The 17420-nt window shown below is 39.0% G+C and overlaps 1 protein-coding gene and 2 long non-coding RNA genes across 3 annotated transcripts; 1 reads left to right on the top strand and 2 right to left on the bottom strand.

Moving 5' to 3' along the window:
* The first annotated feature begins 619 nt into the window (after positions 1–619).
* LOC136179959 (uncharacterized) lies at positions 620–8326 on the top strand. The gene is made up of 4 exons (XR_010666872.1): positions 620–821; positions 7452–7559; positions 7739–7788; positions 8145–8326. It is a non-coding gene; the product is annotated as an uncharacterized lncRNA (long non-coding RNA).
* Positions 8327–8568: 242 nt separating this feature from the next.
* Positions 8569–9926, bottom strand: LOC136179980 (uncharacterized). Its single transcript, XR_010666896.1, has 2 exons — positions 9358–9926; positions 8569–9123 (listed from the first exon to the last, which is right to left on the bottom strand). It is a non-coding gene; the product is annotated as an uncharacterized lncRNA (long non-coding RNA).
* Positions 9927–11387: 1461 nt separating this feature from the next.
* LOC110000986 (E3 ubiquitin-protein ligase TRIM39-like) lies at positions 11388–14478 on the bottom strand. Its single transcript, XM_029281752.2, has one exon. The coding sequence runs from the start codon at positions 14199–14201 to the stop codon at positions 12996–12998; it is 1206 nt and encodes a 401-aa protein (XP_029137585.2). The 5' UTR covers positions 14202–14478; the 3' UTR covers positions 11388–12995.
* Positions 14479–17420: the final 2942 nt, after the last annotated feature.

Below are 17420 nucleotides of genomic sequence, written 5' to 3'. Positions count from 1 at the left end.
TTCCAAACATAAACTCTGCTGTGATCATTAGTTATTATCACCCTACATTGTGTTCAAGTGCTCATTTCTCTGTGAAGTTTGTTTTAAATAAGTTATTTGAGGTTGAAAAACGGGATTTTACGTCATATTTGACGATGATTGACAGCCGCCGATCTTGCGTAGCTCTCTTTGTGAATAACAAAAGTTACGTAGTGAAGGAAAGCCGAGACGCCATTGAATTTTTCCGTTCAGTTTTTTCATCTTTTTTGAGCTGGCAAAATGAGTTGTTCTGCAGTAAACTGTTCTAACCGACCTGTGGGAGATAAGGGATCTTTGCAGATTTTTCGGTAAGTAAAAAAGTGATTTATGTGTCATTGGTTAAAGTCTAGCTATCACATAAGCAGTCTAAGGTTAGCTGAAATGTTGTAAAGACAGGTTACTTATCCGGCATGATTTATCTTTTTATTTTATTTTATTAAATGAGCAAACCTAACAACTGACATGCTATGTTTCTTGATATTGTTATGTCGTTATTGTGATTGTATTTAAAACCAAGAATCGTGATATAAAATCCGCTCATAGATGTGGTTCATTGACTGTACAGTTATTTTACAGCAAAAATAAAAACATCTGGTAAGGTCTCAAAAAAGTATCGAGGGTAAAAACAAAGTCACATAATTGTAATCTGGCCTGCATCATTACTAATGTGTACGTGTTTACAATCTGAGTGATAAGTGGGCTATACCGAGAGTAACAGGTTTTACTTTCACCGTGCAGGCTGAAATTCATAGTACTATATACGAGGGTAGATTATTTCTCTATGTATCCAGATAAAACTAAAGGTAAGATCTGATTTAATATAACTGTTACTGATTTAAGAGACTGACCGAAACGTGAACGCAAACATCAACAACCGGCGGTGGTGTAATGTAATATTAACCGAGCATCATGCTGCTTAAACTGATAAATATTCTGCATTGTCTTCCACACACACCAATTCAACAGTCACAAGTTGATCATATTGTAAATTTAATGACACTCATAGAGAAATTGTTCTAAAAATTGACAAAACCTGACAAACATTGCTGTGATTGTGACTGTGTCTGTATTTAACACCTTTGAAAGGAAGGTGTTAATGCAGGAGACCAGTGTTACACACAACATGCTGCTGTTATGTTAGTTAGGAGGAGACATAGGCACAATAAAAGAAGACATAAAGATCACGTTTTTCCCCACACGTTAATATGTTTTAAATGTCATGCATTTATTTTTGATTTCACTTCAATAATCGTTAACGAAGAGAAACACCAGGATTAAACTACAGGCTATTGTTGCCTTTTTATAGTCAAAGAAAACTGAACATTCAAACAGCCTCTGTATTGAAAAGAATTTCAACATTGACATTTATGTCGTCCTATTTCCCTCTTTTCACCAACATTTTATTTTAAACTGGGATTTCCTTTTTCTCAGGTTGTGCGTCTCTCCCCCAGCTCACCCCCTCCGGTGCGCTCCTGAAAGCCGATTGAAGATTTAATAGATATCCTTGATATCAAAGCTCAGTTTCCTGTAATAGTCAAGTCTTTGGCCGCACTAGTTTACTAGTAGAACGTTGAAAGACTTACTAGTAAACTAGTAGAAGGCAAAAAGTCCTACATGTTAACTAGTAAGGTGCAAAATATCTACTAGTTAACTAGTACAAAAAATTGTGTCTACTAGTTAACTAGTGCGCCTAAACATGTTTACTAGTTAACTAGTAAGAGCCAAAATGTCCACTAGTAAGCTAGAAAGGCATATATATGGACCATACTAGCTAACTAGTTAGGATAAAAAGTTTTTACAAGTTAACTAGTAAGAGCAGAAAGGTCCACTAGTTGTACTAGAGATGGTTTTATTAGTCTTACTAGTTAACTAGTGCGGCTCTAAATGTTCACTAGTTAACTAGTAAGAGAACAAATGTCCACTAGTTGCACTAGTATCATCTTTACAAGTCGTACTAGTGAACTAGTGAGACTTAAATATTTTACTAGTAAACTAGCTAGATCTAAAATGTCACTAGTAACACTTGTTGCACAAAATGGTAACGAGGAGGTGGGGGATAAGTGTGGATTGAGGCTTATGATAGGCTCTAAAAATCAAGAACAAAAATAACATCAAATCAGGACCCAGGATTTGGTTATAATCCCACCCACTGCATTTACATATTGCACACTAGTCAACTAGTTGGATTGCAGGATTAGAACTATCTTACTAGTCGATATCTGTTTTCATTTTACTAGTTAACTAGTTAGACACAAATGCTAACTAGTTAACTAGTTAATCTCATAATGGTAACTAGTAACACTTGTGAAGATGCATTTTACCTTTCTAGGTCACTAGTAAGATAAAATGTGTCAACTAGTAACACTAGTTGGAATATTTTTAAACCTACTAGTTAACTAGTGAGGCTCGGAAACGTTTACTAGTTAACATGTAGTAGCTAAAATGTCAACTAGTCACACTACTGAGGGCGGTTTTAACCTTACTAGTTTACTAGTAAAGCCCTATACAGTTTACGAGTAAACTAGTAAGTGCCTTTTTGTCCACTAGTTAAACTAGCTAGTGTCTTTTTGGCCTCACTAGTAAACTAGTTGAATACTTTGTGTGGCACTAGTAAACTAGTTGCAGACAAAACAGCATACTAGTGGACATTTGCTTTTGACTAGTAAACTAGTTGAATGATATAATTTGACAAGTTTACATGCTGAACAGTTAAAACCCTTTACTAGTTAACTAGTTGAACACAGATGTCAACTAGTAGTCTGATCTGTTGGCTACTAGTTAACTTGTGACTGACAATTTATCTAACTAGTTAACTAGTACAACTAGTGGACATTTTGCAATTACTTATTAACTAGTTAACTGTGTTTGGCCTCACTAGTTAACTAGCAAGGTCACACATGGTCTAACTGGTAAACTAGTGGACATTTTGACTCGTTCTAGTTAACTAGTATGCATTTAAAGCCTCACTAGTTTACTAGTAAGGCCTTGAAGACCAAAGTAGTGATACTAGTGTGCATTTTTCTTTCACTAGTACTACTAGTAAACATCTTGAGCCCTACTTGTTAACTAGTAAGGTCAATTAGACTGCAACTAGTGGTACTAGTGACATTTATGCCCTTAGTAATAAACTAGTTAAGCTTTTTGAACATCATTAGTTTACTAGTAAAGTCGAAATGTGTTTTACAAGTGTAACTAGTGGACATTTGGTCCTTACTAGTTTACTTGTAAAGGTCAACTGGCAGTCCACTAGTAGTACTAGTAGCACTAGTTGACCGCATGATAATGAAGCAGGCGGGACAAGGATTTTGATTGGTCAATGTCAAACCTGCGATTTTGCCAGCCTTAAAGGGCCAGATCTGAATAGTACCTTCGGTTAAACCAGCACTAATTTCTGAAGGTTTGTTCATTTGTTTCATGTTATATTATCACTAAATGGTAACTCACTGAATGCCCTTTGATAGAATTTTATGACCCATGCACAGATTAAATCCAAATCTGATGTTACATTGTTATTCATCTTTTCAACTTTTTTGTTTTTTAAACTTAGTATTATTTGTTCTAAAAATCACTAATGATTATTCATTATTGCAGTATTTGTCAAAAAATAAACAATAACCCATCACTTAATATTTATGTATAGTAGTATGATTGAATAAAATAAAATCTTGCACAACATTAATGTTCAAGGATTTTAGCTTTTTTCTTGCCATTGAAAATATGGCAATATAAAATATGAAAGATATACTAGTTTGAAACTTGCAAAGTGAAAAATTTAATTTTTTTTTTTAAATCATGAAAGAAATGTGTTTATATTTAGTTTATCTGCTAGATGATCATGCAAAATATTGAATAAAATATTAGGATTTAGGACAAGTGTATACTGAATTATTAAACTAATGTGAATAAGAAAATATAACAGGAAAAAAGTAACAAGCCTGAAACTTGAAATAAATGTTTTAATGTTTTTTTTTAAAATAAATATAAAGTCAGCCTCTTACATCTGGAGAAATAACCCTTATACAATAAGTAGCTGCAGAGAGATATGCATTTCGGCCATTAGGTGTCAGTTGCAGGATCGGTATGTTATGGACTTGCTAAATTTTCTTGGTTTAGCTTCGAGTAAGCCCAGCAGAAAAGATACATATGGCAGTGAGCAGATATAAGTGCACAAGCAACATACATTAAGATTTATTTTATCATATGAGGAGTCATGTTTTTATGATTAAAGCATAAAATTAAGATACTACTTGCAAATGCCCACCAGATGGTGCTATACTTATATATGCTGCTAATGTGTACAGTACTAGTACTACTAGTGGACATTTAGGCTCTTACTAGTAGCACTAGTTGTACTAGTAGCACTAGTACTACTAGTGGACATTTAGGCTCTTACTAGTAGCACTAGTAGTACTAGTAGCACTAGTTGCACTAGTTGCACTAGTACTACTAGTGGACATTTAGGCTCTTACTAGTAGTACTAGTAGCACTATTAGCACTAGTAGCACTAGTAGCACTAGTAGTACTAGTAGCACTAGTAGTATGCATGCTGATGAAGCAGTCGGGACAAGGATTTTGATTGGTCAATGTCAAACCAATGATTTTGCCAGCCTTAAAGGACCAGCTCTGAATAGTACCTTGAGATAAACTGTGGCTAATTTTTTAAGCTTTGTTTATTTGTTTTACGTTATATTTTCACAAAATGGTAACACATTGAATGTCCTTTGGTAGAATTTTATGACCCATGCTCAAAACCAAATCTGATATTACATTTTTATTTATGTTACAGAGAAGTATTGATCTCTAGTCCAATCTTTGTTTTTTAAACTTTGTTTTATTTGTTATAAAAATCACTAATGATTATTAGTGATTGCAGTATTTGTGGGAAATTAAAGCAATGACATGTCACTGAAATATATGCAAATATTTATACTTTTTAAATGTTTTTTTTCTTTGGCTCTTTCAATAGCTATACATCTCCTTCTAATGAGCCTAAGGACAGTGTCAGCCATGTCTGCGTTTAAAACTGTAGCATTTGGGAAATTTTCTTAACCAATAAACAAGCAACCACATTGACCAAAAGCTTAACCAATCAAATAGGCAGCTTCTTTGTATTCCCCTCCCCATACCCATCCAATTTCATGGAAGCTGTGCGACTAGGGCGACTAGTGCTACTAGTGCGACTAGTGCATCTAGTGCGACTAGTGCGACTAGTGCGACTTGTGCGACTAGTGCGACTAGTGCGACTAGTGCTACTAGTCGCACTAGTAAAGGCCTAAATGTCAACTAGTAGTACTAGTACTGTAGACAGTATATGTACGTATAGCACCATCTGTGGGGCATTTGCAAATAGTACAATTTTTAACCTTTACTGTACATGATAAAATTAAATTTTTAGGGCTCATTTATACAATGGAGTAGAGCCATCTTAAAGAAAAAAAGAGAAAATATTAATCTTGTATATGTACGAGAATAAACATGTAAATTTAGGAGAATAAAAAAATGATGAAAGGAGAACCCCTAAAGCATTTTCCTCTGCCACAAAAGAGACAGTTTCATCCAAGTCAGTGTGGTTTTTTCTTTGGAAAATTACAGTTGCTTCCAGTATCTTTTCAGGGTCCTAATATTTTATGACAATGTGATGATGATGTGCTGATAAAACAACTTATCGGATATATTTGTCAAACTGTTTTTACAGACTACACAAGGAAGGAGCCTATTTCCTTATTTGTCAAACCTTTACTATAACAAGATGCTCCACGTTTATCATTTTCGAACAGGCGGCTCCTGCTCTTCTGATATAGACTTAAACAAGAAATTAATCTCGTACATTTTACTTTATTGTCCTAAATTAACTATTTTAATCTCTAAATTTTAGTTTTTTTTTTCCTTTTACGTGGCCCTAATCTTGAATCCCTTTATTTTTCTTAGTTTACCGACTTTAGGCCATATTAAAACGTATTAAGTTCAAGAACATAAATTATGTATCAAGTTCCAGTTGTTTTAAAGTCCATAATTTTATCTGATGAAATATTTACACATTCATTTTTAACTTACAATTGCACCTTGGGCTGTTTTTTATCACTCTACTGACCTCAAGATGTACTCTTTCTTATGTTTTCTGTAAATACTGTCTTGATGGGATAAAAAAGGAAAAAGAAAATCATGAGAACAGTTCTAAAATGATCTTCTATCTTATTTTAAGTTTAAAAAAACAATTCTAACATTTAATATATATATAATTTTCATGTTTTACTCTCCATGGAAAGTAGGGAAGAAGCCGTTGCTTCACAGCACTTGCTCCTTCTTACAAAGGGTTAAATTTGTGGAAGGTGGAGGTCTATATGGAGAACCAATGATAAGGTTCAGAGAATGCCCTGATCCCACCCACTCATTAGCATGTACTTCAACCAGTGTTTCTAGTACGCATTTTGGCTTTCACTAGTAGTACTAGTTAACATTTAAAACCGTAGTAGTTAACTAGTTATGCCAAAAAGAGTACTACTAGTGTAACTAGTGACAATTTTGAGCCTCACTAGTTCACTAGTAGGACTAAAATGTCCTGAACTAGTGTTACTAGTTGGCTTTTTGCACTAACTAGTTAACTAGTGAACTTTAAGAGCCTCACTAGTAAACAAGTGAAATTTGTAACTGCATCACTAGTGATACTCGTGGACATTTGGGTCTTACTAGTTAACTAGTAAACATTTTGAACCTCACTAGTTTACAAGTAAGGTTAAAAAGAGTCAAACTAGCTTACTAGTGGACATTGTTGCTCTTACTAGTTAACTAGTAAACATGTTTAGGCGCACTAGTTAACTAGTAGACACACAATTTTTTGTACTAGTTAACTAGTAGATATTTTGCACCTTACTAGTTAACATGTAGGACTTTTTTCCTTCAACTAGTTTACTAGTAAGTCTTTCAACGTTCTACTAGTAAACTAGTGCGGCCAAAGACTTGACTAGTACAGGAAACTGAGCTTTGATATCAAGGATATCTATTAAATCTTCAATCGGCTTTCCATATCGTCTCCTCCCTCTAAAGCTGCTGATACTACTCTGTAGGACGCTTTGATTGGGGCACCTCACCAATAAAATACTATTTTATATTTTATAAGCAGTTTGCCACCACACTGTGCTTTTACTCTCCAAAGACATATGAGTATGTGCGTGACAACTTTAACAAAGCTTTACCACACAGTCACACCATCCACACAGCTGATCCAGGATTTACTGTAGCATCTTTTACAGCACTAAAAGGTCATGTACAGGCAAACAGAGAGAAGGGAAAAGAAACAATCTGTGCTCTCAAATAACAAAGCAGTCTCAAATCTTTTTGAGGAATTACAGCTAAAATGTTTTACTTTGCATACAGTACATCCTCTGATAAATAAAGTGAAGTACTTTGATTGCATTTCTGTGCTGTTCCTGTAGGTGACCATGATGCAGCCAGACTGAAGCAGCAGGTTGTGAAGGTGGACGCCATCTTCTTGTCTTTGCAGTGCTGATTCTGAAGAGAACGCCTTCACATAGGACTCAAAGGTAAAATGATCTCTCATATGATTGGACCGTGTTATTGTAACCGCTATCAGCATCAAAGTAATTTTAGTAACAATTTATAATCCTTCTTAAAATGTAAGGAAGACTAGCAGAAGATTTTAACAGCCTCTATGGTTCTGCAAGAAGTTCATGTTTAAATTGTTCTTCTTTCTGTCTTCAAGGAAATCAATGCCCAAAGGAAACAGCAGTCCAGACTCTGATTCCAGCTCCGGTGAGGTTTTGCACACAAATTGGCTGTCTGATTATATGAGAATATTTAACATTAGTTTAATTTATCAGGCTGGCCCATGTGATGACAGTTTAAAATAATCTTTAATAGAAAGTGGCAGGAACACTTTTGTCTTAAAACATAAATTCATAAAGCTGATCATATTATTGAATTCATCATGTCTTATTATATATTTTGTTTTTCCTCATAAATAGTTCTCCTGTCATAAAAACAAACTTTAGAACCTGAAGTTTAGCAGAACCTGAGGACAGATCTGATTTCAGGTCTGAGGCATAAACATCACAGTAAAATTCATTATACTTTACATTTAACTCTGTGATTGTTTTTCTTTATTACAGAAGATTCCCTCAGATTCAGATCCATCAGCAACCCCTGACAACATGGAGGACTCGTCCCCTGAACGTTTCCTGTCCCCTCTCGATGGACTTCTTCTCTTCAGTTATTAACTCTTGAAAACAGCAGCACAAAATGCCAGACTGTTTGACAAGTCTGTGATTGAATAAATGGAAATGGAATCTCATATGTATCTTGCTATGCTTGTTGGCTTTAAATGTTTAATATTAAATAAGTTTGAAGGCCATTTATCTCAGATGAGACCAGCTGAGCTCGTCTGTTAGCTTTGCTGTTGTCTTAGCTGTTGATGGTCAACAAGAAATTAATGTCAGTTCAAGGACTTTTCAAATGTGAGCTTTAAACTTAACTGCTAAATTATTTTACTGTGACCAACACTTTATTGTACTCCAGTTAATCAGAGACAGTCAATTCAGATTTTTAAAAAGTTTATTTAAACATTTTATGAAAAGAAATCTTCAATAAACAACCCCTGGTTTCATTAACCATGTGGAAAATAAGTAAGGGAGACCATCAGGTTGAACTGCTGGGACATAGGAGAAAGTATAAAAAATAATTTAACAAAGAAATCCCAACAAAAATCAAATAAAGTATAGAGATCCTGGATGATTGTTTGACTGTTAAAATATGGTGGAAAAGCAAATCCAACACAACCCTCCAGCATCTGGCCTTTCAAACACAGGGCAACATCATGTTAAGAAAAATAAATTAAATATTGACCTGGATCTCTGTGTTTTATCTGAGGATGACTATGGTAGCCTTCTCACTGTTCACTGTCACAAAGCACCAGACTCTGTCCACCTTCTTCAGACGTCGATCAGCTCCTCTGGGTGATGGCAGAGAGGACTCTTCATCTGGGAGAGCTGCTGGTGTAAGGTCATTTCTACCACAGTGGATGAGCAGGGCATCTGGCACAGGTGAAAAAAGGAGGAGGTTCCTTCAAACTATGTGACCCCAGCCTGACCTCTGTAACAGGTGTACAGATGAAGGTTGAAATTAGTCATTTTTAGGTTCTGTTGATTGTAAAATGGAAAAGAAAACATCACCTTTCTATTTAACATTTAGCTGGTGTATGACTCAGTGTGATTTTTATTTTTAGAAGACTGTATTGTTAACAATAGCTTGTTTTGACAATCCTCTTTATGAAACTTAAATAAAAATCACAGGATATAAAACTTTTAACAGATGATTTTAACTTACACTTCACCTCTGTGGAAGATGTCAGACCAGCTGCTTTTATCTCTTCTTTGACCAAATGAAAATACAAAAAACGATTGATTTACTGTTTATTTAAATATATTAGAAAAGCAGACATGAATCACATTGCAGACTATCAGTTTGTAACAAAATACAACATATCTTACCACCTGTAGCCTACGGTCTGTGGTGCTAACCTAGCTTAAATATAGCTTAAATATAGAACGATTTTGGCAAAAACAGAGGACCCAGCAGCCCACGTATTTTCAATAATGATCAAAATAACTGGATTTTTTAAAACACAGTGTGTTTAAATATTAGACTTTGAATACGGTGGTTGGTTGTACTTACACATTTCTTCATCATAGACCGGCAGAGCGCTTTCGGCGTAGCTGGGCTGCGTAAGTCATCAGGGCAGTACGCTAAGTGGGCGGGGCGTGTTACCAGGGCTCCTGCCCCCGGACCCTACTGGCTCCAAATGACGTCAAAATCGCAAGATGGAAGCGCCCCTAAGCGGCGTATTTTGGCTTCAAGAACGTTGAGTGGGAACAGCTACAGTGCGCGCCCACTGGTTTAAAGCAGCTGTGAGGAACTTTCAGTTTGTGTGGATTTTTGGCGCCCCCTGTGGACAAAGTATGTAGTGCTGAGCCCCCTCTTGAGTGCTGGTAATCAGGGTTTGGCTGTTCAAAATCTCTATTAAATCATACAGATTTGGTAATCCACTTTTCTTCTATCAGGAGAAAAACTGGATAGGATCACCCTGATCCAGGTACACACTTCATGGAGGGCCTTGACTTGGGTGTCATAATCTGGAGGGAACTGGGGGGGTCACTGGTTCAAGTCCCTGTGCGGACCAAATCTGGAAATTGGTCTGGTAGCTGGAGAGGTGCCAGTTCCCTTCCTGAACTCTGCAGATGTGTCCATGAGTAAGGCACTGAACCGCCAACTGTTCAATTCTCCTTCATGTGCCCCTCACTCTGACACCCCCTCATTACTGTCCTCAGGATCCTGTTTGTGCATGCCTGTGATTTCCTCCTGGGTGTGTAGCATGTCTCAAAATAGTTTCCCCTTGTGTGGTTATTAAAGTTTATCTTGTTCTTGTTGTTCACAAGTAATACAACAGGATTGAATGTTTAAATCTGAGATTTGAATGGGGTTTCACAATACATATGTTGTCCTCAGGGGGGCGCCAAAATCCACCCAAACCGTAAGATCCTCACATGTGCTTTAAAGGGGCTATATGTAACTTTAAAAAATATTGCATTTGTAGTGACACATGTGAAATGTTTTAATCCAGACATGAAAAGTCAATTTCTTCTGTTCCAGCTCTGTGGACTGTAGATACTGGCCGTTAGGCGAACTGCGCCAGTAACCTGTTGCTCGCTCTTGCTGGCGTGCTCATACGTATTTGAACGAGCTTCATCATTGGCCGTCAAACACTGGATATTTACCGGCATAATGTTTACAGAGGAGGTAAGTGGACATACACATGTGAAAGTCTGTGAAGGAGTCTGTGTAGAGGCCGGTCGTTTATTTGTACAGATTCCATGTTAGATTTATTCTCCATACAAACAACAGTCTCGACAGGCACTACTGATGATCTCTGTAAAGTGGAGTGGAGTGAGGAGGACGTCGAGAACGAGCATTTAACATCACTTCCTGGAACTTTGGCGGAAAAACCGACCCAGGTAAAAATTTTATACAGGCAACACAGAGAGACAGTGAACATCTACTTTTTCACATCAGTTAACTGTTCGCTTATTAATGGGGGATAAAAAAATACATGTAAAAAGTTACATATAGAACATTTAAAGAGACACACACACCAAAACGGAGCGTTCTGAGAGAGCTGGTTTATACTGGGTCACAAACCTCCTCTGGTGCTTGATTCATGTTCAATTTTGATCAAAGCACAGCACAGATGTTTCATTTAGACCACAGGGGGACTGTTTGAAAAGGTGGAGAATATGTCCTCTTTAATGTGCAATGTTCATTTTAAATATATCATAAGAAAAAAAAAGGATGAAGAGAAACATTGCTCATCATTTATTATCAAATCTCCACATGACTGAAAAAGGATAACTTATTTTTTGAAAGTTAGCAACAACAAAAATTTAAATGATGTAGCCCCCTGTGGGTAATTTAACTAAGGTGCTTGCTCGCCCTCTACTGGCGGCCAAAGTGCATGTCAGTCAGGTCATCTACCTATGAAAATTATTAGGATAAGTGAGCCGATGCCCATCCGAGGAAGGATGGAGGTAGCATACATAATAACAGTTTTAACTCATAGAACACTCATAGTGTCAAAATACCATGCACCATCATTGAACCAGTTAAACCATTTGAGAGCCATCTTCACATTCAGCTCACCTACTGTGGTGTTGTATATGTGCAGCCTAATGTAACTTATCACTTACATGTCTGTTATCATGACTCTCTTAATAATAATAATAAATGAGTGTGCTGGTGGAGGAGCTCAGACAGGTAGGGGGGAGCCAGGTTGTGAAGGGCTTTGTAGGTGAGGATGAGGAGCTTGAAGTTGATACGCTGGGGGATGGGGAGCCAGTGGAGGTCATGAAGGATGGGGGTGATGTAGTCTCTGGTGCTGGAGTGTGTGAGGAGACGAGCAGCAGTTCTGGATATATTGAAGTTTCTTGAGTGATTTGGATGGTGAACCGTAGAGGAGACTGTTGCAGTAATCTGGAGGTGATGAATGCGTGGGTGAGGGTCTCGGCAGCTGAAAATGAGTAGGATGAGCGGAGGCAGGCGATGTTACAGAGATGGAAAAAGGCTGTTTTGGTGATTTATTTTAGATGTGTTTGTCGTAGGAGAGGGTTTGGTTGAAGATGACACCAAGGTTACGGATGTGGGGGGAAGGGAGCACTGTAGAGCCATTGATGGTGAGGGAGAAGTTGTTGGTGGATTTGATGATGATGACTTCTGATTTGTCGCAGTTGAGTTTGAGATAGTTGGTTTGGAGCCAAGATTTTATTTCAGTGATGCAGTCAGTGAGGATTGAGTGAGTGGCAGGAGTGATGGCTTTGGTGGTAACAGAGTCAGAAAGGCATTTGACCTTTATGTCGCTGATTTCTGTGATATAAAAAGTTAGAGAACAATCAAACACATGAAAAATATGAAGGTTTAAAATGATGAGAACTCCTCAGGGTGTAATCATATATCTCTCCCCGATGGATGAACACATTTCTGGCATCTTATTTCTGTATTTCGGATTAATATAAATGGATTGAAATCAGCACATATAACTGACATACGGGTTTATAATTTAGCCTTTTTTTTAAATGATTTTCAAAGATCATTCCCAGTAGCCTACATATCTTGTTCTTTACAATCAATGTATTCCTTCAGATTCTGTTTGGAAGAGGACAACTGATGTCTGAAATAGTTTTCAGCCTTTACCACAAAATACAAAAGCATTGCAGAATTCTTCATCATCATTGTTTCACTGTTACAGAGACGTTCAGTGGTATTATCTTCAGAGGACGTAGTTCATAATTATAAATGTATGGACACAGCTTTTCAGTGAACGTGTGTGTGAAGGTGTGTATGTGTGTGTTAGTGTCAGGATCAGAGAATGACAGCTTTCCTCTGTCCCAGTCCAGATTCACTCTGATTCTCTGAGTTCATCCTCTCACTGACAGTTCGGTGTGTTTACCTGATGGGGTTTCTGCTCTGTATATTTCCCCATAAAACCCCATTCTCCATAATCCAGAATATATGTCTCTCTTCCTGACTGATGACTCCTCACACACAGCAACTTCCCACTTTGTGTTCTGTCCAACCTCGACGTCCCAGCTGTGAGTCCCTGAGTTGAAGCCTTTAGAGCTCAGGACAGACCAGCTGTCATCAATCCTCTCTGGATTATCAGGAAGCTGCTGCTCCTCTCCTCGTCTCACTCGGGTCAGATCTTCAGACAGGATGAGGTCTGGACCAGCAGAGTTTGGGTCCAGAATCACAGGACTGTAGGAGACCATGTTCATCTTGTTCCAGATGTGGAAGCTCAGGTTGCCCAGGTGTTTGGTCACATCTATCAGAGCTCCTGAGGGCAGCTGTGGATCCTCCAGCAGGGGGCGCTGCTGGACTCTTTCCATTGCAGCCTTGTAGTTTTTCAGGAATGAGAGGTCTGCAGCTCTCAGCTTGTCCTCTGAGGCTCTGACTGTTTGTGAAAGAGCTGCTATCTCTGTGCTCAGAACCTCAATCTCCTCCTTCAACCTCTGACTCTTCTGCTTCTCTTCCTCCTTCAGTGTAGAGATTCTGGCCTCCTCTTCCTTATCTAGAAACTGGTGAAGTTTCTTAAACTGTTCCTTTATCTGCCTCTCTGTGTTTGCAGCCTGGACCTTGATGTGTTTTCCTGTTTCATCCCAGACTTTTTTGATTTTATCATATCCCTCCAATTTGTCCTTTAAGGGCTTCAGTGATTCCTGGAGCTTGTCCCTGAGATCTTGTGCAGCTTCATCGATGGGTCTGAATGTGTGGTTGGTATGTTGTTTGGAGTCTCTGCAGACAAGACACGCTGGCTGCTGATGATCCAGACAGAACAGTCTGAGTTTCTCAGAGTGCAGACTGCAGAGATCCTCAGAGTCTGATGAAGCTCTTTGATCTCTCTGCAGTAAGAAGGCCTCACACATGTTCTTTAATGCCAAGTTAATAGGTGGTTCTGACCTTGAAGATCTTTTACTACAGACTGGACACTCCTGGGCCTGCTTCTCTCTCCACCATCTCTGTAGACAGGCTTTACAGAAGCTGTGGCTACATGACAGAATCACAGGATGTTTGAAGATGTCACAGCAGACAGAACAGCACAGATCCTCCTCTGAACAAGAAGCCATTTTTCTCTGAATGAAGCAAAACTCCCGACAGGTATGGACAGTTTAAACAGCACAAACAGGTCAGACTGCTGAGGTTCCTTTCCCTCGTCCACAGAGTCTCCTGTTACTTAATTTGACTCTTGTTTTTCTGAAGCTTCTTACAGAGTTCAGTCAGTAACTGGTTAAAGTGGCAGTATTTCAGTATTCCCAGTATTCCCTCCTGAAGCTGTTGTCTCTCTGTGGAAGTTGTCTCTTTTATTTCTCACAGTGAAAGTTATCGTCCGTGTGTGTGTTTCAGTGTGTGTGTGTTCACGGAGAGAGGAAGCGTCTGTTTCCTGGTTTGTCTGTGTTGAGTCATACAGGGTGGAGCTGTGTTTGTTTGTTTCTAGTTTTAAAGTCTGATTGGATAATAATGTTGAAGCATTAAAGACACAGTGGTATGAGTGTTAAAATGACAGTTGTCTTCTTTGGTTCTTCAACAGATAAACACAAATATCAAAAGCTGAGGGTTCAACTCATTTACTGCCAATTGGATCATTTCACAAAGTTTCAATAGCACTTTATCTTTTGAGATTGTTTTCAGCACATCCAGGAAAAACTGCTTTCCTTTAATTTAACCTTTGGAGAAAGAATACGTGACACATTTGAATCTTGAAATGACTGTTTATGTGATGTGACTTGAACGCAGCATGACACAGCTGCATACAAAAGCAAGCTGCCGTTTTGAGGCTTGATGATTATGTCTCTGTGACATTTAACCTTCAATATGAATGTTGCAGAAAAGTAATGGGGGACCAAGTGACCCGCCCTCTGTGCCGGGTTCAGAGGTAGTAACAGAGGCTGCACAGGGGAGCACAGCACTGTGTATGTGGGCAGGGGCAGATTTAGTCATTGGGGGGCTATGTAGTGGTTCTCAACTGATGGGTCGGGAGCCAAAAGTGGGTCCCAGAGCCTTTTCCAGTTGGTACTGAATGTGTATCTGAAAAAAAGGGTCATACCCCCACTTGTGAATTTTGAAGTTTTTACGCGTCCTTAAAAATAAAAAGGCGGTTGCTAACAAGTGGCTAAATGAGACTACAGTGGTTCTCGGGGACATTTATTTTATTTAACCTTTATTTAACCAGGTAAATAACCCATTGAGATCAGGATCTCTTTCACAAGGGTGACCTGGCCAAGAGGGCAGCAGCTCACATCATAAAAAGCATTACATGATAGAATAGAATATAGAATAGAATTACTTTATTGATCCCAAACTGGGAAATTGTGGCGTTACAGCAGCAGGTTATCCAACACACAATATGAGTAAAAAAAAACAATGTTAGTAAATCTAAACACAATATGATATTAAATACAAAGTAAATAAGTACTAAAAATATAAAAACTAAGAATGTGAATATATACAACCAGGATTTAACTAAGCATTACTAGTCTTAAATTGGAAGATTAAATATGGAAGATTAAATGTAAACGTGCAAGAACAGAGTCATAAATGGTTGTAAATTAAATATGGAAGATTAAATGTAAATGTGCAAAAACAGAGTTTTAAATGGACAGTATTGACATAAGTTAAAGTGCATGAGTGTAGACATATTATAAGCAGAAACTATACAATATAACGGCGAGTAGACAGACAAATGAAGTGAACATGAGTGCAGGGATAATTTGTAAATTTAACATGTGCAGAACAGATTACAGTATGGAGAGACAGATATTATCATGATGACAATTCTCTGCGGTGAGCTGTTGTACAGAGTTATGGCCTTTGGTAAGAAAGATTTCTTGTATCTGTCCTTGTGACAGCGGAGTTGTATCAGTCTGTTGGAGAAGCTGCTCCGCTTTTTGTCCAGTAGGGTGTGCAGAGGGTGATCAGGATTATTCATAATGGATAACAGTTTGTTCAGAGTCCTCCTCTCTGTCAGCTTGCAGCCTATCACAGAGCAGGCCTTCTTAATGAGTTTGTCCAGTCTCTTAGTGTCACCAGCTCCAATGCTGCTCCCCCAGCACACCACAGCAGAGAACAGTGCACTGGCCACAACAGACTGATAGAAGATCTCCAACATCTTGCTGCACACGTTGAACGATCTCAGCTTCCTCAGAAAGTAGAGTCTGCTCATCCTCTTATTGTACACAGCCTGAGTGTTGATCTTCCAGTTCAGTTTGTTGTCTATGTTGACACCCAGGTACCTGTACTCCTCCACCACAGACACATCCTCTCCCAGGATGCACAGCGATGGTCGCTCTGTCCTCTTCCTTCTAAAGTCGATCACCATCTCCCTGGTCTTATCCAAGTTCAGAATCAGGTGATTTCTTTCTGTCCACTCCACAAAGTTATCCACCAGCTCTCTGTACTCCTCCTCTTGCCCATCACTTATACACCCCACCACCGCAGAGTCATCAGAAAACTTCTGCAAGTGGCATGACCTTGAGTTGTACTGAAAGTCAGAGGTGTACAAGGTGAAAAGGAAAGGAAACAGCAAGTCCCCTGTGGAGCTCCTGCACTACTCTCCACCATTCCAGACTGAACACTGCCAAGTTGGACAAACTGTGGTCTGTCTGTCAGGTAGTCAGTAATCCAGGAGATGATGGACGAGTCCATGCCCATCAACTGCAGCTTCTCTTCCAGCAGTTGTGGCTGGATGGTGTTAAATGCACTGGAGAACTCAAAAAAGGTGATTCTCACAGTGCAGCCGTTTCCCTGTGTGAGTGAGCATGCTGCAGCAGGTAGATGATGGCATCGTTCACTCCCAGGTGTGGCTGGTAGGCAAATTGTAGAGGGTCAAGGGATGGTTTCACCTGTGGCCTGAGGTGGGTCAAGACGAGCCTCTCCAACACTTTCATAACATGAGATGTGAGAGCCACTTGTCGATAGTCCTTGAGATAAGATGGTGTCGTCTTCTTTGGGACCGGGACCAAGCAGGACGTTTTCCACAGCACCGGTGTCCTCTCCTGGCTCAGACTCAGGTTGAAGAGGTGTTGCAGAATCTCAGACAGCTGGCAGGCGCAGGTCTTCCGAACCCTTGGGCTGATGCCGTCCGGGCCTGGAGCCTTGCTAATGTTTAGTTTCTCCAGCTGTCTCTTAACCTGGCCAGTTGTTAGAGTCAGGGGGTGCACTCCTGTGGTGCAGGGCCAGAGTCCAAAGAGTTCACCATGGGGGGTTGGGGGGGGGGGGAAATACAAAGGGAGGCTGGAAGGTGTGAAGGACAGGGGTGTTGTTTGAGGTGGGAGAGGCAGATGAAGGCT

The sequence above is a fragment of the Labrus bergylta genome, chromosome 9, assembly GCF_963930695.1.
Source record: "Labrus bergylta chromosome 9, fLabBer1.1, whole genome shotgun sequence".
NCBI classification, from domain to species: Eukaryota; Metazoa; Chordata; class Actinopteri; order Labriformes; family Labridae; genus Labrus; species Labrus bergylta.
Note: the sequence above shows the minus strand (reverse complement) of the source record. Positions and strands in the feature narration are given on the sequence as shown.

Bases quoted from the DNA above. Each gene is read 5' to 3' on its own strand.
- LOC110000986 (XM_029281752.2), bottom strand. From the start codon at position 14,201: ATGGCTTCTTGTTCAGAGGAGGATCTGTGCTGTTCTGTCTGCTGTGAC.